The following is a 23,337-nucleotide window of genomic DNA, read 5'->3' on the forward strand; positions in this document are numbered from 1 at the left end:
GCTAAACGCCTGAGCCGTTCTCATATGTCTGATGACGCTGTGGTCATGTGAAATGGATAACGATCCGCATTGTTGGTCGGGGGAGCGATGCCCCTTCCACACAGCCACAGGCCATCAGAAAAAGCGTTTTGGGTGATGAGTAAAAACCAAAAGATAACTCCTTTTGGGTATTTCCACCAAAGTAGGATTTAAAAAAAAGTACTTAGTGTGTTTGTGTGGGTGCATGTATGAAACTCTCTCTCTCCCTCTTTTGTGTGTTATATTACGCTCTTCCCATTACAATATACACATGTACTTACCGAGCACCTACCTACCTTATGAAGTATAGAAGAAAAATGTTAATAGAATAGTTTACCTTTTGTGGCGTCATCATCAGCCCCCAATGGTGGCAAAGGGCTTCCCGATGCCGATGTTAACATGTCAACGGCTTCGAATTGCCGCTGCAATGTGGGGTCCAAAGCAAAGCCACCAGCTTGTTGTCGGCGCAGGGTTTCCTCGATCAAAGCAAAAGGACTTCTGGTCGGTTTCGGTGACCCTGGACTAGCTATGCACAGACGATCTTGGTCTGAGGTGAATATGGGCAACGCAACCGAGTCTGACAAACTGGAATCGGTGGTGTCAATAAAACTGACGTCGTGCTCATACACGCAGCGTTGCTCAACCGACTGTGGGCGCATCATGCTGATGTAGTCCACGTCCGGCTGGCGGTAAATTACTTCGAAAGGCTTGTCCGGACCGCAGGTTTTAGTAAATACTTCACTGGTTATTACCTTACGGCTGCCCGCGGATGAACTGGAACTCTTCGTGCTCTCATTTGAGCGAATCGAGCGAGCATTGCTCTCTGAATCGTTGTCGTCGTTAAGCACGACCGTGCTCACCAACGTGCTGGCAATGGGCTCGCGATGCAGTCTGACTGTGGACACTCTGGTGGTGGTTGCGTGGGCGATGGACTTCTTCTCGGCCAATCTTGCGTTCAGTAGCTCCTTCTCGCTCTTATTTGTAATTTGGCTATCTCTTTTCACTGTCGAGACCGAAGTACTGGAAGTGGTCTTTCTAGTTTGCATTGTCCTCGAGGTGGACGACGTTGACACACTGCTCGACGTGGTTGAGGTGCTGGATTGATTGGCGGTATTTTTTAATTTCTTTTGAACTTTTAGGTCAACAGTCTTGTTGATTTTCTCCTTTGCATCTACACCACTTGGCGTGGAGCGTTTTACTGATTGTCCACCAGTTGGCTTGGATTTAATTGGTCTGGGAGTTTTACCCGTCTCGTCCGGACGGTTGGGTTTCGGAGCTGCTGTTCGGACCGGAACTTTAGTTGTCGTAGTTCTTGTCTCTTTTACTGGTGTCGTACTCTGAGAAGTTGTCGTCTTTTTCCTATTACTATCTTCAATCGCTTTTGCCTTTGTTTTCGGTTTTAGTGGTGTTTTCTTTTCGGCGCTTGATCTATCGTGCGATATTTGCCTCACATAGGACACGTTTGCTGTCGTCGACCCCATTATGGACCTGGTAAAACGCTCTATCTTCTCGGAGCTCTTGACCGATTTCTCTTTGGTTATTTGGGCGGATATTTGAGTTCTACTTGTTCTAGTTAGTCTTTTTCTATTATCAGTCATCTTGGGTTTGTCTTCTTTGGACTTGGACGCAGTGCTTAGAATGGACTCTTTGCTTGAACTGTACTTGTTGGATTGAAAATTCAGTCTTTCGGATCGTGTTTTTTTTATGGGCGTGGGGACCTTTGTTTGACTTGTCGTCTTGGTAGACTTCGATATTGACTTATCGTCCAAACTGACGTTGCTTTCGGCGCGACCTAGACTGCCATATCTTCGACTATGGGCGATGGTGGGCTGCATGTAATGGTGAGTAGCACCGGATGGGGTGGGTGTCTTCAAACGTCTCCTCTGAGAGTCGTCGTTGGGTGTGGAACTTCTGGAGATAGGAGCTTCTTTCGGTTTCTTAGTTCGAGGTGGAACCACCTGAGCTTTGCGTGTGTGTGCGTATACGCTAGTTATGCCAGAATAGTTAGCTTTCGGGTGATTTGGTGGAGGACTGAAAGATCGCAGCGTTTGGTTTTGAGGAACTCTAGTAACATCAGTTCGAATGCGCGGCCTTGGTGTGGTGCTACGACTTAGCGATTCGCTTGTATCAAGGAAGGTTTGCTTGGGCAAGGGACTCAATGTTCTTTCTAGGCGTATCTGATTGTTCAACGCGGAAATATTAGTTGCATCGGTAATAACCCGTTCATATTTCCTAGTGGTCGGACTATCACTTTCTCTAGATGGCTTTGATTTTGTTTCTGGGAAGACCTTATCCGTTATTTGCTTTCTACTTTGAGTTGGAAGTTTCGTTTTGGGAACATCTTTCACTATAGTTTTCACTTTGCGAGTATTGGAGCTAGTATATTTATTAGAACTAGTGGATTTCGCCGTTTTAGACTCGATGGATATCTTTGGGGTACTTTCAGTTGGTAAAGACTTTTTAATTCTAGGTTTCCTAACTTTTTGTGACACCGAGTCCCTACTTTCTTTTAAGTCAACGAAATACGCAATTGCACGACCATTGCCGACCGGTGGTTCATCAGCACCATGAAGCTTGACGGAGCTCTCTTCGATTATTGCATTCGAAATATCCTCCTTTTCGGAATCATCATCTGATTGCCCTGGCCTACCAGAGGCCGAAAACTTGGGCGATTTTCCCGACAACAACGGAACAACATAACCCTCCACTATCACCGGCATTCCTTCGCTACCGTCTTTAGATTTCTCATGGGAATGGCTTTTTTCAGACACTATGGGTACTTCTGGTTTGATTGCAGTGGTCAACAGATCATTTGCTTTTTTATCTTTAACCTCTGGAACTTTACTATCATCGTCATCTTCCGATTCTTCATCGGAATAAGGTGTAACACCGCCCTTTCCTGAATCTATGGGTACTCTTGGTTTAGTTGTAGTGGTCAATGGATCAGTTGGTTCCATTGGCAAAGAAGGAACAGGTTTGTCCTCCTTTACCTCTGGAACCTTACTGTCATCGTTATCTTCCGATTCTTCATCGGAATAAGGTGCAACACTGCCCTTTCCTGAATCTATGGGTACCCCTGTTTTAGCTATAGTGGTCAATGGATCGGTTGGTTTCATTGGCAATGAAGGAACAGGCTCGTCCTCTTTAAGCTCTGGAACCTTACTGTCACCGTCAGCTGTGGTGGTCAATGGACAGGTTGGTTTCATTGGCAATGAAGGAACAGGTTTGTCCTCTTTAACTTCTGGAACATTACTGTCATCGTCATCTTCCGATTCTTCATCAGAATAAGGTGTAACACCGCCCTTTCCTGAATCTATGGGTACTCCTGGTTTAGTTGTAGTGGTCAATGGATCAGCTGGTTTCATTGGCAAAGTAGGAACAGGTTTGTCCTCTTTAACCTCTTGAACCTTACTGTCATCGTCATCTTCCGATTCTTCATCGGAATGAGGTGTAACACCGCCCTTTCCTGAATCTATAGGTACTCCTGGTTTAGTAGTAGTGGTCAATGGATCAGTTGGTTTCATTGGCAAAGAAGGAACAGGTTTGTCCTCTTTAACCTCTGGAACCTTACTGTAACCGTCAGCTGTGGAGGTCAATGTATCGGTTGGTTTCATTGGCAAAGTAGGAACAGGTTTGTCCTCTTTAACCTCTGGAACTTTACTGTCATCGTCATCTTCCGATTCTTCATCGGAATAAGGTGTAACACCGCCCTTTCCTGAATCTATGGGTACTCCTGGTTTAGTTGTAGTGGTCAATGGATCAGTTGGTTCCATTGGCAAAGAAGGAACAGGTTTGTCCTCATTTACATCTGTAACCTTACTGTCATCTTCCGAATCTTCATCGGAATAAGGTGTAACACCGCCCTTTCCGGAATCTATGGGTACTCCTGGTTTAGTTGTAGTGGTCAATGGATCAGTTGGTTTCATTGGCAAAGAAGGATCAGGTTTGTCCTCTTTAACCTCTGGAACCTTACTGTCATCGTCATCTTCCGATTCTTCATCGGAATAAGGTGTAATACCGCCCTTTCCTGAATCTAAGGGTACCTCTGGTTTAGTTGTAGTGGTCAATGGATCAGTTGGTTTCATTGGCAAAGTAGGAACAGGTTTGTCCTCTTTTACCTCTGGAACCTTACTGTCATCGTCATCTTCCGATTCTTCATCGGAATAAGGTGTAACACCGCCCTTTCCTGAATCTATGGGTACTCCTGGTTTAGTTGTAGTGGTCAATGGATCAGTTGGTTTCATTGGCAAAGAAGGAACAGTTTTGTCCTGTTTAACCACTGGAACCTTTTTGTCATCGTCATCTTCCGATTCTTCATCGGAATAAGGTTTAACACCGCCCTTTCCTGAATCTATGGGTACTCCTGGTTTAGTTGTAGTGGTCAATGGATCAGCTGGTTTCATTGGCAAAGTAGGAACAGGTTTGTCCTCTTTATCCTCTGGAACCTTACTGTCATCGTCATCTTCCGATTCTTCATCGGAATAAGGTGTAACACCGCCCTTTCCTGAATCTAAGGGTACCTCTGGTTTAGTTGTAGTGGTCAATGGATCAGTTGGTTTCATTGGCAAAGTAGGAACAGGTTTGTCCTCTTTTACCTCTGGAACCTTACTGTCATCGTCATCTTCCGATTCTTCATCGGAATAAGGTGTAATACCGCCCTTTCCTGAATCTAAGGGTACCTCTGGTTTAGTTGTAGTGGTCAATGGATCAGTTGGTTTCATTGGCAAAGAAGGAACAGGTTTGTCCTCCTTAACCTCTGGAACCTTACTGTCATCGTCATCTTCCGATTCTTCACCGGAACAAGGTGTAACACCGCCCTTTCCTGAATCTATGGGTACTCCTGGTTTAGTTGTAGTGGTCAATGGATCGGTTGGTTTCATTGGCAAAGTAGGAACAGGTTTGTCCTCTTTTACCTCTGGAACTTTACTGTCATCGTCATCTTCCGATTCTTCATCGGAATAAGGTGTAATACCGCCCTTTCCTGAATCTAAGGGTACCTCTGGTTTAGTTGTAGTGGTCAATGGATCAGTTGGTTTCATTGGCAAAGAAGGAACAGGTTTGTCCTCCTTAACCTCTGGAACCTTACTGTCATCGTCATCTTCCGATTCTTCACCGGAACAAGGTGTAACACCGCCCTTTCCTGAATCTATGGGTACTCCTGGTTTAGTTGTAGTGGTCAATGGATCAGTTGGTTTCATTGGCAAAGAAGGAACAGGTTTGTCCTCTTTAACCTCTGGAACCTTACTGTAACCGTCAGCTGTGGAGGTCAATGGATCGGTTGGTTTCATTGGCAAAGTAGGACCAGGTTTGTCCTCTTTAACCTCTGGAACCTTACTGTCATCGTCATCTTCCGATTCTTCATCGGAATAAGGTGTAACACCGCCCTTTCCTGAATCTATGGGTACTCCTGGTTTAGTTGTAGTGGTCACTGGACCAGTTGGTTTCATTGGCATAGAAGGAACAGGTTTTCCCCCTTTAACCACTGGAACCTTACTGTCACCGTCAGCTGTGGATTTCAATGGATCGGTTGGTTTCATTGGCAAAGTAGGAACAGGTTTGTCCTCTTTAACCTCTGGAACCTTACTGTCATCATCATCTTCCGATTCTTCATCGGAATAAGGTGTAACACCGCCCTTTCCTGAATCTATGGGTACTCCTGGTTTAGTTGTAGTGGTCAATGGATCAGTTGGTTTCATTTGCAAAGAAGGAACAGGTTTGTCCTCTTTAACCTCTGGAACCTGTCTGTCATCGTCATTTTCCGATTCTTCATCGGAATAAGGTGTAACACCGCCCTTTCCTGAATCTATGGGTACTCCTGGTTTAGTTGTAGTGGTCAATGGATCAGTTGGTTTCATTGGCAAAGAAGGAACAGGTTTGTCCTCTTTAACCTCTGGAACCTTACTGTAACCGTCAGCTGTGGAGGTCAATGGATCGGTTGGTTTCATTGGCAAAGTAGGAACAGGTTTGTCCTCTTTAACCTCTGGAACCTTACTGTCATCGTCATATTTCGATTCTTCATCGGAATAAGGTGTAACACCGCCCTTTCCTGAATCTATGGGTAATCCTGGTTTAGTTGTAGTGGTCAATGGATCAGTTGGTTTCATTGGCAAAGAAGGAATAGGTTTGTCCTCTTTAACCTCTGGAACCTTATTGTAACCGTCAGCTGTGGAGGTCAATGGATCGGTTGGTTTCATTGGCAAGGTAGGAACAGGTTTGCCCTCTATAACCTCCGGAACCTTACTGTCATCGTCAGCTTCCGATTCTTCATCGGAATAAGGTGTAACACCGCCCTTTCCTGAATCTATGGGTACTCCTGGTTTAGTTGTAGTGGTCAATGGATCAGTTGGTTTCATTGGCAAAGAAGGAACAGGTTTGTCCTCTTTAACCTCTGGAACCTTACTGTAACCGTCAGCTGTGGAGGTCAATGGATCGGTTGGTTTCATTGGCAAAGTAGGAACAGGTTTGTCCTTTTTAACCTCTGGAACCTTACTGTCATCATCATCTTCCGATTCTTCATCGGAATAAGGTGTAACACCGCCCTTTCCTGAATCTATGGGTACTCCTGGTTTAGTTGTAGTGGTCAATGGATCAGTTGGTTTCATTGGCAAAGAAGGAATAGGTTTGTCCTCTTTAACCTCTGGAACCTTATTGTAACCGTCAGCTGTGGAGGTCAATGGATCGGTTGGTTTCATTGGCAAGGTAGGAACAGGTTTGCCCTCTTTAACCTCCAGAACCTTACTGTCATCGTCAGCTTCCGATTCTTCATCGGAATAAGGTGTAACACCTCCCTTTCCTGAATCTATGGGTACTCCTGGTTTAGTTGTAGCGGTCAATGGATCAGTTGGTTTCATTGGCAAAGAAGGAACAGGTTTGTCCTCCTTAACCTCTGGAACCTTACTTTCATCGTCATCTTCCGATTCTTCATCGGAATAAGGTGTAACACCGCCCTTTCCTGAATCTATGGGTACTCCTGGTTTAGTTGTAGTGGTCAATGGATCAGTTGGTTTCATTGGCAAAGTAGGAACAGGTTTGTCCTCTTTAACCTCTGGAACCTTACTGTCATCGTCATCTTCCGATTCTTCATCGGAATAAGGTGTAACACCTCCCTTTCCTGAATCTATGGGTACTCCTGGTTTAGTTGTAGTGGTCAATGGATCAGTTGGTTTCATTGGCAAAGAAGGAACAGGTTTGTCCTCCTTAACCTCTGGAACCTTACTTTCATCGTCATCTTCCGATTCTTCATCGGAATAAGGTGTAACACCGCCCTTTCCTGAATCTATGGGTACTCCTGGTTTAGTTGTAGTGGTCAATGGATCAGTTGGTTTCATTGGCAAAGAAGGAACAGGTTTGTCCTCTTTAACCTCTGGAACCTGTCTGTCATCGTCATCTTCCGATTCTTCATCGGAATAAGGTGTAATACCGCCCTTTCCTGAATCTAAGGGTACCTCTGCTTTAGTTGTAGTGGTCAATGGATCAGTTGGCTTCATTGGCAAAGTAGGAACAGGTTTGTCCTCTTTATCCTCTGGAACCTTACTGTCATCGTCATCTTCCGACTCTTCATCGGAATAAGGTGTAACACCGCCCTTTCCTGAATCTATGGGTACTCCTGGTTTAGTTGTAGTGGTCAATGGATCAGTTGGTTTCATTGGCAGAGAAGGAACAGGTTTGTCCTGTTTAACCTCTGGAACCTTTTTGTCATCGTCATTTTCCGATTCTTCATCGGAATAAGGTGTAATACCGCCCTTTCCTGAATCTAAGGGTACCTCTGGTTTAGTTGTAGTGGTCAATGGATCAGTTGGTTTCATTGGCAAAGAAGGAACAAGTTTGTCCTCCTTAACCTCTGGAACCTTACTGTCATCGTCATCTTCTGATTCTCCATCGGAATAAGGTGTAACACCGCCCTTTCCTGAATCTATGGGTACTCCTGGTTTAGTTGTAGTGATCAATGGATCAGTTGGTTTCATTGGCAAAGAAGGAACAGGTTTGTCCTCCTTAACCTCTGGAACCTTACTGCCATCGTCATCTTTCGATTCTTCATCGGAATAAGGTGTAACACCGCCCTTTCCTGAGTCTAAGGGTACCTCTGGTTTAGTTGTAGTGGTCAATGGATCAGTTGGTTTCATTGGCAAAGAAGGAACAGGTTTGTCCTCTTCAACCTCTGGAACCTTACTGTAACCGTCAGCTGTGGAGGTCAATGGATCAGTTGGCTTCATTGGCAAAGTAGGAACAGGTTTGTCCTCTTTTACCTCTGGAACCTTACTGTCATCGTCATCTTCCGATTCTTCATCGGAATAAGGTGTAACACCGCCCTTTCCTGAATCTATGGGTACTCCTGGTTTAGTTGTAGTGGTCAATGGATCAGTTGGTTTCATTGGCAAAGAAGGAACAGGTTTGTCCTGTTTAACCACTGGAACCTTTTTGTCATCGTCATCTTCCGATTCTTCATCGGAATAAGGTTTAACACCGCCCTTTCCTGAATCTATGGGTACTCCTGGTTTAGTTGTAGTGGTCAATGGATCAGCTGGTTTCATTGGCAAAGTAGGAACAGGTTTGTCCTCTTTATCCTCTGGAACCTTACTGTCATCGTCATCTTCCGATTCTTCACCGGAACAAGGTGTAACACCGCCCTTTCCTGAATCAATGGGTACTCCTGGTTTAGTTGTAGTGGTCAATGGATCAGTTGGTTTCATTGGCAAAGAAGGAACAGGTTTGTCCTCTTTAATCTCTGGAACCTTACTGTAACCGTCAGCTGTGGAGGTCAATGGATCGGTTGGTTTCATTGGCAAAGTAGGAACAGGTTTGTCCTCTTTTACCTCTGGAACCTTACTGTCATCGTCATCTTCCGATTCTTCATCGGAATAAGGTGTAATACCGCCCTTTCCTGAATCTAAGGGTACCTCTGGTTTAGTTGTAGTGGTCAATGGATCAGTTGGTTTCATTGGCAAAGAAGGAACAGGTTTGTCCTCCTTAACCTCTGGAACCTTACTGTCATCGTCATCTTCCGATTCTTCACCGGAAAAAGGTGTAACACCGCCCTTTCCTGAATCTATGGGTACTCCTGGTTTAGTTGTAGTGGTCAATGGATCAGTTGGTTTCATTGGCAAAGAAGGAACAGGTTTGTCCTCTTTAACCTCTGGAACCTTACTGTAACCGTCAGCTGTGGAGGTCAATGGATCGGTTGGTTTCATTGGCAAAGTAGGACCAGGTTTGTCCTCTTTAACCTCTGGAACCTTACTGTCATCGTCATCTTCCGATTCTTCATCGGAATAAGGTGTAACACCGCCCTTTCCTGAATCTATGGGTACTCCTGGTTTAGTTGTAGTGGTCACTGGACCAGTTGGTTTCATTGGCATAGAAGGAACAGGTTTTCCCCCTTTAACCACTGGAACCTTACTGTCACCGTCAGCTGTGGAGGTCAATGGATCGGTTGGTTTCATTGGCAAAGTAGGAACAGGTTTGTCCTCTTTAACCTCTGGAACCTTACTGTCATCATCATCTTCCGATTCTTCATCGGAATAAGGTGTAACACCGCCCTTTCCTGAATCTATGGGTACTCCTGGTTTAGTTGTAGTGGTCAATGGATCAGTTGGTTTCATTTGCAAAGAAGGAACAGGTTTGTCCTCTTTAACCTCTGGAACCTGTCTGTCATCGTCATTTTCCGATTCTTCATCGGAATAAGGTGTAACACCGCCCTTTCCTGAATCTATGGGTACTCCTGGTTTAGTTGTAGTGGTCAATGGATCAGTTGGTTTCATTGGCAAAGAAGGAACAGGTTTGTCCTCTTTAACCTCTGGAACCTTACTGTAACCGTCAGCTGTGGAGGTCAATGGATCGGTTGGTTTCATTGGCAAAGTAGGAACAGGTTTGTCCTCTTTAACCTCTGGAACCTTACTGTCATCGTCATATTTCGATTCTTCATCGGAATAAGGTGTAACACCGCCCTTTCCTGAATCTATGGGTACTCCTGGTTTAGTTGTAGTGGTCAATGGATCAGTTGGTTTCATTGGCAAAGAAGGAATAGGTTTGTCCTCTTTAACCTCTGGAACCTTATTGTAACCGTCAGCTGTGGAGGTCAATGGATCGGTTGGTTTCATTGGCAAGGTAGGAACAGGTTTGCCCTCTTTAACCTCCAGAACCTTACTGTCATCGTCAGCTTCCGATTCTTCATCGGAATAAGGTGTAACACCTCCCTTTCCTGAATCTATGGGTACTCCTGGTTTAGTTGTAGCGGTCAATGGATCAGTTGGTTTCATTGGCAAAGAAGGAACAGGTTTGTCCTCCTTAACCTCTGGAACCTTACTTTCATCGTCATCTTCCGATTCTTCATCGGAATAAGGTGTAACACCGCCCTTTCCTGAATCTATGGGTACTCCTGGTTTAGTTGTAGTGGTCAATGGATCAGTTGGTTTCATTGGCAAAGAAGGAACAGGTTTGTCCTCCTTAACCTCTGGAACCTTACTTTCATCGTCATCTTCCGATTCTTCATCGGAATAAGGTGTAACACCGCCCTTTCCTGAATCTATGGGTACTCCTGGTTTAGTTGTAGTGGTCAATGGATCAGTTGGTTTCATTGGCAAAGAAGGAACAGGTTTGTCCTCTTTAACCTCTGGAACCTTACTGTCATCGTCATCTTCCGATTCTTCATCGGAATAAGGTGTAATACCGCCCTTTCCTGAATCTAAGGGTACCTCTGCTTTAGTTGTAGTGGTCAATGGATCAGTTGGCTTCATTGGCAAAGTAGGAACAGGTTTGTCCTCTTTTACCTCTGGAACCTTACTGTCATCGTCATCTTCCGAAACTTCATCGGAATAAGGTGTAACACCGCCCTTTCCTGAATCTATGGGTACTCCTGGTTTAGTTGTAGTGGTCAATGGATCAGTCGGTTTCATTGGCAGAGAAGGAACAGGTTTGTCCTGTTTAACCTCTGGAACCTTTTTGTCATCGTCATTTTCCGATTCTTCATCGGAATAAGGTGTAATACCGCCCTTTCCTGAATCTAAGGGTACCTCTGGTTTAGTTGTAGTGGTCAATGGATCAGTTGGTTTCATTGGCAAAGAAGGAACAAGTTTGTCCTCCTTAACCTCTGGAACCTTACTGTCATCGTCATCTTCTGATTCTCCATCGGAATAAGGTGTAACACCGCCCTTTCCTGAATCTATGGGTACTCCTGGTTTAGTTGTAGTGGTCAATTGATCAGTTGGTTTCATTGGCAAAGAAGGAACAGGTTTGTCCTCCTTAACCTCTGGAACCTTACTGCCATCGTCATCTTTCGATTCTTCATCGGAATAAGGTGTAACACCGCCCTTTCCTGAGTCTAAGGGTACCTCTGGTTTAGTTGTAGTGGTCAATGGATCAGTTGGTTTCATTGGCAAAGTAGGAACAGGTTTGTCCTCTTTTACCTCTGGAACCTTACTGTCATCGTCATCTTCCGATTCTTCATCGGAATAAGGTGTAACACCGCCCTTTCCTGAATCTATGGGTACTCCTGGTTTAGTTGTAGTGGTCAATGGATCAGTTGGTTTCATTGGCAAAGAAGGAACAGGTTTGTCCTCTTTAACCTCTGGAACCTTACTGTCATCGTCATCTTCCGATTCTTCATCGGAATAAGGTGTAATACCGCCCTTTCCTGAATCTAAGGGTACCTCTGCTTTAGTTGTAGTGGTCAATGGATCAGTTGGCTTCATTGGCAAAGTAGGAACAGGTTTGTCCTCTTTTACCTCCGGAACCTTACTGCCATCGTCATCTTCCGATTCTTCATCGGAATAAGGTGTAACACCGCCCTTTCCTGAGTCTAAGGGTACCTCTGGTTTAGTTGTAGTGGTCAATGGATCAGTTGGTTTCATTGGCAAAGTAGGAACAGGTTTGTCCTCTTTTACCTCTGGAACCTTACTGTCATCGTCATCTTCCGATTCTTCATCGGAATAAGGTGTAATACCGCCCTTTCCTGAATCTATGGGTACTCCTGGTTTAGTTGTAGTGGTCAATGTATCAGTTGGTTTCATTGGCAAAGAAGGAACAGGTTTGTCCTCCTTAACCTCTGGAACCTTACTGTCATCGTCATCTTCCGATTCTTCATCGGAACAAGGTGTAACACCGCCCTTTCCTGAATCTATGGGTACTCCTGGTTTAGTTGTAGTGGTCAATGGATCAGTTGGTTTCATTGGCAAAGAAGGAACAGGTTTGTCCTCTTTAACCTCTGGAACCTTACTGTCACAGTCAGCTGTGGAGGTCAATGGATCGGTTGGTTTCATTGGAAAAGTAGGACCAGGTTTGTCCTCTTTAACCTCTGGAACCTTACTGTCATCGTCATCTCCCGATTCTTCATCGGAATAAGGTGTAACACCGCCCTTTCCTGAATCTATGGGTACTCCTGGTTTAGTTGTAGTGGTCAATGGATCAGTTGGTTTCATTGGCAAAGAAGGAACAGGTTTGTCCTCTTTTACCTCTGGAACCTTACTGTCATCGTCATCTTCCGATTCTTCATCGGAATAAGGTGTAACACCGCCCTTTCCTGAATCTATTGGTCCTCCTGGTTTAGTTGTAGTGGTCAATGGATCAGTTGGTTTCATTGGCAAAGAAGGAACAGGTTTGTCCTCTTTAACCTCTGGAACCTTACTGTCACAGTCAGCTGTGGAGGTCAATGGATCGGTTGGTTTCATTGGCAAAGTAGGAACAGGTTTGTCCTCTTTAACCTCTGGAACCTCACTGTCATCGTCATCTTCCGATTCTTCATCGGAATAAGGTGTAACACCGCCCTTTCCTGAATCTATGGGTACTCCTGGTTTAGTTGTAGTGGTCAATGGATCAGTTGGTTTCATTGGCAAAGAAGGAACAGGTTTGTCCTCTTTAACCTCTGGAACCTTTTTGTCATCGTCATCTTCCGATTCTTCATCGGAATAAGGTGTAACACCGCCCTTTCCTGAATCTATGGGTACTCCTGGTTTAGTTGTAGTGGTCAATAGATCAGTTGGTTTCATTGGCAAAGTAGGAACAGGTTTGTCCTCTTTATCCTCTGGAACCTTACTGTCATCGTCATCTCCCGATTTTTCATCGAAATAAGGTGTAACACCGCCCTTTCCTGAATCTAAGGGTACCTCTGGTTTAGTTGTAGTGGTCAGTGGATCAGTTGGTTTCATTGGCAAAGTAGGAACAGGTTTGTCCTCTTTTACCTCTGGAACCTTACTGTTATCGTCATCTTCCGATTCTTCATCGGAATAAGGTGTAATACCGCCCTTTCCTGAATCTATGGGTACTCCTGGTTTAGTTGTAGTGGTCAAAGGATCAGTTGGTTTCATTGGCAAAGAAGGAACAGGTTTGTCCTCTTTAACCTCTGGAATCTTACTGTCATCGTCATCTTCCGATTCTTCATCGGAATAAGGTGTAACACCGCCCTTTCCTGAATCTATGGGTACTCCTGGTTTAGTTGTAGTGGTCAATGGATCAGTTGGTTTCAATGGCAAAGAAGGAACAGGTTTGTCCTCCTTAACCTGTGGAACCTTACTGTCATCGTCATCTTCCGATTCTTCATCGGAATAAGGTGTAACACCGCCCTTTCCTGAATCTATGGGTACTCCTGGTTTAGTTGTAGTGGTCAAAGGATCAGTTGGTTTCATTGGCAAAGAAGGAACAGGTTTGTCCTCTTTAACCTCTGGAATCTTACTGTCATCGTCATCTTCCGATTCTTCATCGGAATAAGGTGTAACACCGCCCTTTCCTGAATCTATGGGTACTCCTGGTTTAGTTGTAGTGGTCAAAGGATCAGTTGGTTTCATTGGCAAAGAAGGAACAGGTTTGTCCTCTTTAACCTCTGGAATCTTACTGTCATCGTCATCTTCCGATTCTTCATCGGAATAAGGTGTAACACCGCCCTTTCCTGAATCTATGGGTACTCCTGGTTTAGTTGTAGTGGTCAATGGATCAGTTGGTTTCAATGGCAAAGAAGGAACAGGTTTGTCCTCCTTAACCTGTGGAACCTTACTGTCATCGTCATCTTCCGATTCTTCATCGGAATAAGGTGTAACACCGCCCTTTCCTGAATCTATGGGTACTCCTGGTTTAGTTGTAGTGGTCAAAGGATCAGTTGGTTTCATTGGCAAAGAAGGAACAGGTTTGTCCTCTTTAACCTCTGGAATCTTACTGTCATCGTCATCTTCCGATTCTTCATCGGAATAAGGTGTAACACCGCCCTTTCCTGAATCTATGGGTACTCCTGGTTTAGTTGTAGTGGTCAATGGATCAGTTGGTTTCATTGGCAAAGAAGGAACAGGTTTGTCCTCCTTAACCTGTGGAACCTTACTGTCATCGTCATCTTCCGATTCTTCATCGGAATAAGGTGTAACACCGCCCTTTCCTGAATCTATGAGTACTCCTGGTTCAGTTGTAGTGGTCAATGGATCGGTTGGTTTCATTGGCAAAGAAGGAACAGGATTGTCCTCTTTAACCTCTGGAACCTTACTGTCATCGTCATCTTCCGATTCTTCATCGGAGTAAGGTGTAACACCGCCCTTTCCTGAATCTATGGGTACTCCTGGTTTAGTTGCAGTGGTCAATGGATCAGTTGATTTCATTGGCAAAGAAGGAACAGGATTGTCCTCTTTAACCTCTGGAACCTTACTGTCATCGTCATCTTCCGATTCTTCATCGGAGTAAGGTGTAACACCGCCCTTTCCTGAATCTATGGGTACTCCTCGTTTAGTTGTAGTGGTCAATGCATCAATTGATTTCATTGGCAAAGAAGGAACAGGTTTGTCCTCTTTTACCTCTGGAACCTTACTGTCATCGTCATCTTCCGATTCTTCATCGGAATAAGGTGTAACACCGCCCTTTCCTGAATCTATGGGTACTCCTGGTTTAGTTGTAGTGGTCAATGGATCAGTTGGTTTCATTGGCAAAGAAGGAACAGGTTTGTCCTCTTTAACCTCTGGAATCTTACTGTCATCGTCATCTTCCGATTCTTCATCAGAATAAGGTGTAACACCGCCCTTTCCTGAATCTATGGGTACTCCTGGTTTAGTTGTAGTGGTCAAAGGATCAGTTGGTTTCATTGGCAAAGAAGGAACATGTTTGTCCTCTTTAACCTCTGGAATCTTACTGTCATCGTCATCTTCCGATTCTTCATCGGAATAAGGTGTAACACCGCCCTTTCCTGAATCTATGGGTACTCCTGGTTTAGTTGTAGTGGTCAATGGATCAGTTGGTTTCATTGGCAAAGAAGTGACAGGTTTGTCCTCTTTAACCTCTGGAATCTTACTGTCATCGTCATCTTCCGATTCTTCATCAGAATAAGGTGTAACACCGCCCTTTCCTGAATCTGTGGGTACTCCTGGTTTAGTTGTAGTGGTCAAAGGATCAGTTGGTTTCATTGGCAAAGAAGGAACATGTTTGTCCTCTTTAACCTCTGGAATCTTACTGTCATCGTCATCTTCCGATTCTTCATCGGAATAAGGTGTAACACCGCCCTTTCCTGAATCTATGGGTACTCCTGGTTTAGTTGTAGTGGTCAATGGATCGGTTGGTTTCATTGGCAAAGTAGGAACAGGTTTGTCCTCTTTAACCTCTGGAACCTTACTGTCATCGTCATCTTCCGATTCTTCATCGGAATAAGGTATAACACCGCCCTTTCCTGAATCTATGGATACTCCTGGTTTAGTTGAAGTGGTCAATGGATCAGTTGGTTTCATTGACAAAGAAGGAACAGGTTTGTCCTCTTTAACCTCTGGAACCTTACTGTAACCGTCGGCTGTGGAGGTCAATGGATCGGTTGGTTTCATTGGCAAAGTGGGAACAGGTTTGTCCTCCTTAACCTCTGGAACCTTACTGTCATCGTCATCTCCCGATTCTTCATCGGAATAAGGTGTAACACCGCCCTTTCCTGAATCTATGGGTACTCCTGGTTTAGTTGTAGTGGTCAATGGATCAGTTGGTTTCATTGGCAAAGAAGGAACAGGTTTGTCCTCCTTAACCTCTGGAACCTTACTGTCATCGTCATCTTCCGATTCTTCATCGGAATAAGGTGTAACACCGCCCTTTCCTGAATCTATGGGTACTCCTGGTTTAGATGTAGTGGTCAATGGATCAGTTGGTTTCATTGGCAAAGAAGGAACAGGTTTGTCCTCTTTAACCTCTGGAACCTTACTGTCATCGTCATCTTCCGATTCTTCATCGGAATAAGGTGTAACACCGCCCTTTCCTGAATCTATGGGTACTCCTGGTTTAGTTGTAGTGGTCAATGGATCAGTTGGTTTCATTGGCAAAGAAGGAACAGGTTTTTCCTCTTTACCCTCTGGAACCTTACTGTCATCGTCATCTTCCGATTCTTCATCGGAATAAGGTGTAACACCGCCCTTTCCTGAATCTATGGGTACTCCTGGTTTAGTTGTAGTGGTCAATGGATCAGTGGGTTTCAATGGCAAAAAAGGAACAGGTTTGTCCTCTTTAACCTCTGGAACCTTACTGTCATCGTCATCTTCCGATTCTTCATCGAAATAAGGTGTAACACCGCCCTTTCCTGAATCTATGGGTACTCCTGGTTTAGTTGTAGTGGTCAATGGATCAGTTGGTTTCATTGGCAAAGAAGGAACAGGTTTGTCCTCCTTAACTTCTGGAACCTTAATGTAACCGTCGGCTGTCGAGGTCAATGGATCAGTTGGTTTCATTGGCAAAGTAGGAACAGGTTTGTCCTCTTTAACCTCTGGAACCTTACTGTCATCGTCATCGTCCGATTCTTCATCGGAATAAGGTGTAACACCGCCCTTTCCTGAATCTATGGGTACTCCTGGTTTAGTTGTAGTGGTCAATGGATCAGTCGATTTCATTGGCAAAGAAGGAACAGGTTTGTCCTCTTTAACCTCTGGAACCTTACTGTCATCGTCATCTTCCGATTCTTCATCGGAATAAGGTGTAACACCGCCCTTTCCTGAATCTATGGGTACTCCTGGTTTAGTTGTAGTGGTCAATGGATCAGTTGGTTTCATTGGCAAAGAAGGAACAGGTTTGTCCTCTTTAACCTCTGGAATCTTACTGTCATCGTCATCTTCCGATTCTTCATCAGAATAAGGTGTAACACCGCCCTTTCCTGAATCTATGGGTACTCCTGGTTTAGTTGTAGTGGTCAAAGGATCAGTTGGTTTCGTTGGCAAAGAATGAACATGTTTGTCCTCTTTAACCTCTGGAATCTTACTGTCATCGTCATCTTCCGATTCTTCATCGGAATAAGGTGTAACACCGCCCTTTCCTGAATTTATGGGTACTCCTGGTTTAGTTGTAGTGGTCAATGGATCAGTTGGTTTCATTGGCAAAGAAGGAACAGGTTTGTCCTCTTTAACCTCCGGAACCTGTCTGTCATCGTCATTTTCCGATTCTTCATCGGAATAAGGTGTAACACCGACCTTTCCTGAATCTATGGGTACTCCTGGTTTAGTTGTAGTGGTCAATGGATCGGTTGGTTTCATTGGCAAAGTAGGAACAGGTTTGTCCTCTTTAACCTCTGGAACCTTACTGTCATCGTCATCTTCCGATTCTTCATCGGAATAAGGTGTAACACCGCCCTTTCCTGAATCTATGGGTACTCCTGGTTTAGTTGTAGTGGTCAATGGATCGGTTGGTTTCATTGGCAAAGAAGGAACAGGTTTGTCCTCTTTAACCTCTGGAACCTTAATGTAACCGTCGGCTGTCGAGGTCAGTGGATCGGTTGGTTTCATTGGCAAAGTAGGAACAGGTTTGTCCTCTTTAACCTCTGGAACCTTAATGTCATCGTCATCTTCCGATTCTTCATCGGAATAAGGTGTAACACCGCCCTTTCCAGAATCTATGGGTACTCCTGGTTTAGTTGTAGTGGTCAATGGATCAGTTGGTTTCATTGGCAAAGAAGGAACAGGTTTGTCCTCCATAACCTCTGGAACCTTACTTTCATCGTCATCTTCCGATTCTTCATCGGAATAAGGTGTAACACCGCCCTTTCCTGAATCTATGGGTACTCCTGGTTTAGTTGTAGTGGTCAATGGATCAGTTGGTTTCATTGGCAAAGAAGGAACAGGTTTGTCCTCCTTAACCTCTGGAACCTTACTGTCATCGTCATCTCCCGATTCTTCATCGGAATAAGTTGTAACACCGCCCTTTCCTGAATCTATGGGTACTCTTGGTTTAGTTGTAGTGGTCAATGGATCAATTGGTTTCATTGGCAAAGAAGGAACAGGTTTGTCCTCCTTAACCTCTGGAACCTTACTGTCATCGTCATCTTCCGATTCTTCATCGGAATAAGGTGTAACACCGCCCTTTCCTGAATCTATGGGTACTCCTGGTTTAGTTGTAGTGGTCAATGGATCAGTTGGTTTCATTGGCAAAGAAGGAACAGGTTTGTCCTCTTTAACCTCTGGAACCTTACTGTCATCGTCATCTTCCGATTCTTCATCGGAGTAAGGTGTAACACCGCCCTTTCCTGAATCTATGGGTACTCCTGGTTTAGTTGCAGTGGTCAATGGATCAGTTGATTTCATTGGCAAAGAAGGAACAGGATTGTCCTCTTTAACCTCTGGAACCTTACTGTCATCGTCATCTTCCGATTCTTCATCGGAGTAAGGTGTAACACCGCCCTTTCCTGAATCTATGGGTACTCCTCGTTTAGTTGTAGTGGTCAATGCATCAATTGATTTCATTGGCAAAGAAGGAACAGGTTTGTCCTCTTTTACCTCTGGAACCTTACTGTCATCGTCATCTTCCGATTCTTCATCGGAATAAGGTGTAACACCGCCCTTTCCTGAATCTATGGGTACTCCTGGTTTAGTTGTAGTGGTCAATGGATCAGTTGGTTTCATTGGCAAAGAAGGAACAGGTTTGTCCTCTTTAACCTCTGGAATCTTACTGTCATCGTCATCTTCCGATTCTTCATCAGAATAAGGTGTAACACCGCCCTTTCCTGAATCTATGGGTACTCCTGGTTTAGTTGTAGTGGTCAAAGGATCAGTTGGTTTCATTGGCAAAGAAGGAACATGTTTGTCCTCTTTAACCTCTGGAATCTTACTGTCATCGTCATCTTCCGATTCTTCATCGGAATAAGGTGTAACACCGCCCTTTCCTGAATCTATGGGTACTCCTGGTTTAGTTGTAGTGGTCAATGGATCAGTTGGTTTCATTGGCAAAGAAGTGACAGGTTTGTCCTCTTTAACCTCTGGAATCTTACTGTCATCGTCATCTTCCGATTCTTCATCAGAATAAGGTGTAACACCGCCCTTTCCTGAATCTGTGGGTACTCCTGGTTTAGTTGTAGTGGTCAAAGGATCAGTTGGTTTCATTGGCAAAGAAGGAACATGTTTGTCCTCTTTAACCTCTGGAATCTTACTGTCATCGTCATCTTCCGATTCTTCATCGGAATAAGGTGTAACACCGCCCTTTCCTGAATCTATGGGTACTCCTGGTTTAGTTGTAGTGGTCAATGGATCGGTTGGTTTCATTGGCAAAGTAGGAACAGGTTTGTCCTCTTTAACCTCTGGAACCTTACTGTCATCGTCATCTTCCGATTCTTCATCGGAATAAGGTATAACACCGCCCTTTCCTGAATCTATGGATACTCCTGGTTTAGTTGAAGTGGTCAATGGATCAGTTGGTTTCATTGACAAAGAAGGAACAGGTTTGTCCTCTTTAACCTCTGGAACCTTACTGTAACCGTCGGCTGTGGAGGTCAATGGATCGGTTGGTTTCATTGGCAAAGTAGGAACAGGTTTGTCCTCCTTAACCTCTGGAACCTTACTGTCATCGTCATCTCCCGATTCTTCATCGGAATAAGGTGTAACACCGCCCTTTCCTGAATCTATGGGTACTCCTGGTTTAGTTGTAGTGGTCAATGGATCAGTTGGTTTCATTGGCAAAGAAGGAACAGGTTTGTCCTCCTTAACCTCTGGAACCTTACTGTCATCGTCATCTTCCGATTCTTCATCGGAATAAGGTGTAACACCGCCCTTTCCTGAATCTATGGGTACTCCTGGTTTAGATGTAGTGGTCAATGGATCAGTTGGTTTCATTGGCAAAGAAGGAACAGGTTTGTCCTCTTTAACCTCTGGAACCTTACTGTCATCGTCATCTTCCGATTCTTCATCGGAATAAGGTGTAACACCGCCCTTTCCTGAATCTATGGGTACTCCTGATTTAGTTGTAGTGGTCAATGGATCAGTGGGTTTCAATGGCAAAAAAGGAACAGGTTTGTCCTCCTTAACTTCTGGAACCTTACTGTCATCGTCATCTTCCGATTCTTCATCGGAATAAGGTGTAACACCGCCCTTTCCTGAATCTATGGGTACTCCTGGTTTAGTTGTAGTGGTCAATGGATCAGTTGGTTTCATTGGCAAAGAAGGAACAGGTTTGTCCTCTTTAACCTCTGGAATCTTACTGTCATCGTCATCTTCCGATTCTTCATCAGAATAAGGTGTAACACCGCCCTTTCCTGAATCTATGGGTACTCCTGGTTTAGTTGTAGTGGTCAAAGGATCAGTTGGTTTCGTTGGCAAAGAATGAACATGTTTGTCCTCTTTAACCTCTGGAATCTTACTGTCATCGTCATCTTCCGATTCTTCATCGGAATAAGGTGTAACACCGCCCTTTCCTGAATTTATGGGTACTCCTGGTTTAGTTGTAGTGGTCAATGGATCAGTTGGTTTCATTGGCAAAGAAGGAACAGGTTTGTCCTCTTTAACCTCCGGAACCTGTCTGTCATCGTCATTTTCCGATTCTTCATCGGAATAAGGTGTAACACCGACCTTTCCTGAATCTATGGGTACTCCTGGTTTAGTTGTAGTGGTCAATGGATCGGTTGGTTTCATTGGCAAAGTAGGAACAGGTTTGTCCTCTTTAACCTCTGGAACCTTACTGTCATCGTCATCTTCCGATTCTTCATCGGAATAAGGTGTAACACCGCCCTTTCCTGAATCTATGGGTACTCCTGGTTTAGTTGTAGTGGTCAATGGATCGGTTGGTTTCATTGGCAAAGAAGGAACAGGTTTGTCCTCTTTAACCTCTGGAACCTTAATGTAACCGTCGGCTGTCGAGGTCAGTGGATCGGTTGGTTTCATTGGCAAAGTAGGAACAGGTTTGTCCTCTTTAACCTCTGGAACCTTAATGTCATCGTCATCTTCCGATTCTTCATCGGAATAAGGTGTAACACCGCCCTTTCCAGAATCTATGGGTACTCCTGGTTTAGTTGTAGTGGTCAATGGATCAGTTGGTTTCATTGGCAAAGAAGGAACAGGTTTGTCCTCCATAACCTCTGGAACCTTACTTTCATCGTCATCTTCCGATTCTTCATCGGAATAAGGTGTAACACCGCCCTTTCCTGAATCTATGGGTACTCCTGGTTTAGTTGTAGTGGTCAATGGATCAGTTGGTTTCATTGGCAAAGAAGGAACAGGTTTGTCCTCCTTAACCTCTGGAACCTTACTGTCATCGTCATCTCCCGATTCTTCATCGGAATAAGTTGTAACACCGCCCTTTCCTGAATCTATGGGTACTCTTGGTTTAGTTGTAGTGGTCAATGGATCAATTGGTTTCATAGGCAAAGAAGGAACAGGTTTGTCCTCCTTAACCTCTGGAACCTTACTGTCATCGTCATCTTCCGATTCTTCATCGGAATAAGGTGTAACACCGCCCTTTCCTGAATCTATGGGTACTCCTGGTTTAGTTGTAGTGGTCAATGGATCAGTTGGTTTCATTGGCAAAGAAGGAACAGGTTTGTCCTCTTTAACCTCTGGAACCTTACTGTCATCGTCATCTTCCGATTCTTCATCGGAATAAGGTGTAACACCGCCCTTTCCTGAATCTATGGGTACTCCTGGTTTAGTTGTAGTGGTCAATGGATCAGTTGGTTTCATTGGCAAAGAAGGAAAAGGTTTGTCCTCTTTATCCTCTGGAACCTTACTGTCATCGTCATCTTCCGATTCTTCATCGGAATAAGGTGTAACCCCGCCCTTTCCTGAATCTATGGGTACTCCTGGTTTAGTTATAGTGGTCAATGGATCAGTTGGTTTCATTGGCAAAGAAGGAACAGGTTTGTCCTCTTTAACCTCTGGAATCTTACTGTCATCGTCATCTTCCGATTCTTCATCGGAATAAGGTGTAACACCGCCCTTTCCTGAATCTATGGGTACTCCTGGTTTAGTTGTAGTGGTCAATGGATCAGTTGGTTTCATTGGCAAAGAAGGAACAGGTTTGTCCTCTTTAACCTCTGGAACCTTAATGTAACCTTCGGCTGTCGAGGTCAATGGATCGGTTGGTTTCATTGGCAAAGTAGGAACAGGTTTGTCCTCTTTAACCTCTGGAACCTTACTGTCATCGTCATCTTCCGATTCTTCATCGGAATAAGGTGTAACACCGCCCTTTCCTGAATCTATGGGTACTCCTGGTTTAGTTGTAGTGGTCAATGGATCAGTTGGTTTCATTGGCAAAGAAGGAAAAGGTTTGTCCTCTTTATCCTCTGGAACCTTACTGTCATCGTCATCTTCCGATTCTTTATCGGAATAAGATGTAACACCGCCCTTTCCTGAATCTATGGGTACTCCTGGTTTAGTTATAGTGGTCAATGGATCAGTTGGTTTCATTGGCAAAGAAGGAACAGGTTTGTCCTCTTTAACCTCTGGAATCTTACTGTCATCGTCAACTTCCGATTCTTCATCGGAATAAGGTGTAACACCGCCCTTTCCTGAATCTATGGGTACTCCTGGTTTAGTTGTAGTGGTCAATGGATCAGTTGGTTTCATTGGCAAAGAAGGAACAGGTTTGTCCTCTTTAACCTCTGGAACCTTAATGTAACCGTCGGCTGTCGAGGTCAATGGATCGGTTGGTTTCATTGGCAAAGTAGGAACAGGTTTGTCCTCTTTAACCTCTGGAACCTTACTGTCATCGTCATCTTCCGATTCTTCATCGGAATAAGGTGTAACACCGCCCTTTCCTGAATCTATGGGTACTCCTCGTTTAGTTGTAGTGGTCAATGCATCAATTGATTTCATTGGCAAAGAAGGAACAGGTTTGTCCTCTTTTACCTCTGGAACCTTACTGTCATCGTCATCTTCCGATTCTTCATCGGAATAAGGTGTAACACCGCCCTTTCCTGAATCTATGGGTACTCCTGGTTTAGTTGTAGTGGTCAATGGATCAGTTGGTTTCATTGGCAAAGAAGGAACAGGTTTGTCCTCTTTAACCTCTGGAATCTTACTGTCATCGTCATCTTCCGATTCTTCATCAGAATAAGGTGTAACACCGCCCTTTCCTGAATCTATGGGTACTCCTGGTTTAGTTGTAGTGGTCAAAGGATCAGTTGGTTTCATTGGCAAAGAAGGA

General features: G+C 44.4%; 3 protein-coding genes across 16 annotated transcripts in view; all 3 read right to left on the bottom strand.

Moving 5' to 3' along the window:
• Positions 1-23,337, bottom strand: part of LOC101900112 (ankyrin-3) — a 156,623-nt gene that overhangs the window by 34,259 nt on the left and 99,027 nt on the right. The window lies entirely within an intron of this gene.
• LOC109612511 (uncharacterized) overlaps positions 1-23,337 on the bottom strand; it is a 102,198-nt gene that overhangs the window by 34,259 nt on the left and 44,602 nt on the right. Inside the window, exon 1 of one of the 6 annotated variants that reach the window (XM_059131871.1) lies at positions 356-496. The exons of the other annotated variants lie outside the window; for them this stretch is intronic. The gene's annotated coding sequence lies outside the window, so the exon portion shown is untranslated. Of the gene's footprint in view, positions 1-355; positions 497-23,337 lie in introns of those variants that run through there. 6 annotated transcript variants of the gene reach the window in all.
• Positions 339-21,472, bottom strand: LOC109612510 (mucin-2-like). Its single transcript, XM_059131909.1, has 2 exons — positions 16,599-21,472; positions 339-2,762 (listed from the first exon to the last, which is right to left on the bottom strand). Exons 1-2 carry the CDS (start codon positions 21,393-21,395, stop codon positions 339-341), a joined length of 7,221 nt encoding a protein of 2,406 aa, XP_058987892.1. The 5' UTR covers positions 21,396-21,472.

The sequence above is a fragment of the Musca domestica genome, unplaced genomic scaffold (assembly GCF_030504385.1).
Source record: "Musca domestica strain aabys unplaced genomic scaffold, Musca_domestica.polishedcontigs.V.1.1 9, whole genome shotgun sequence".
Lineage (NCBI taxonomy): Eukaryota > Metazoa > Arthropoda > Insecta > Diptera > Muscidae > Musca > Musca domestica.

Excerpts from the sequence above, each read along its gene's own strand:
- LOC109612510 (XM_059131909.1), bottom strand. The coding sequence starts at position 21,395 with ATGAAACCAACTGATCCATTGACCACTACAACTAAACCAGGAGTACCC. Across the intron at positions 2,763-16,598 it reads AAGTTAAGGAGGACAAACCT|AAATCTAAAGACGGTAGCGA; the intron begins GTTCCTTCTTTG and ends CATTCCCATGAG.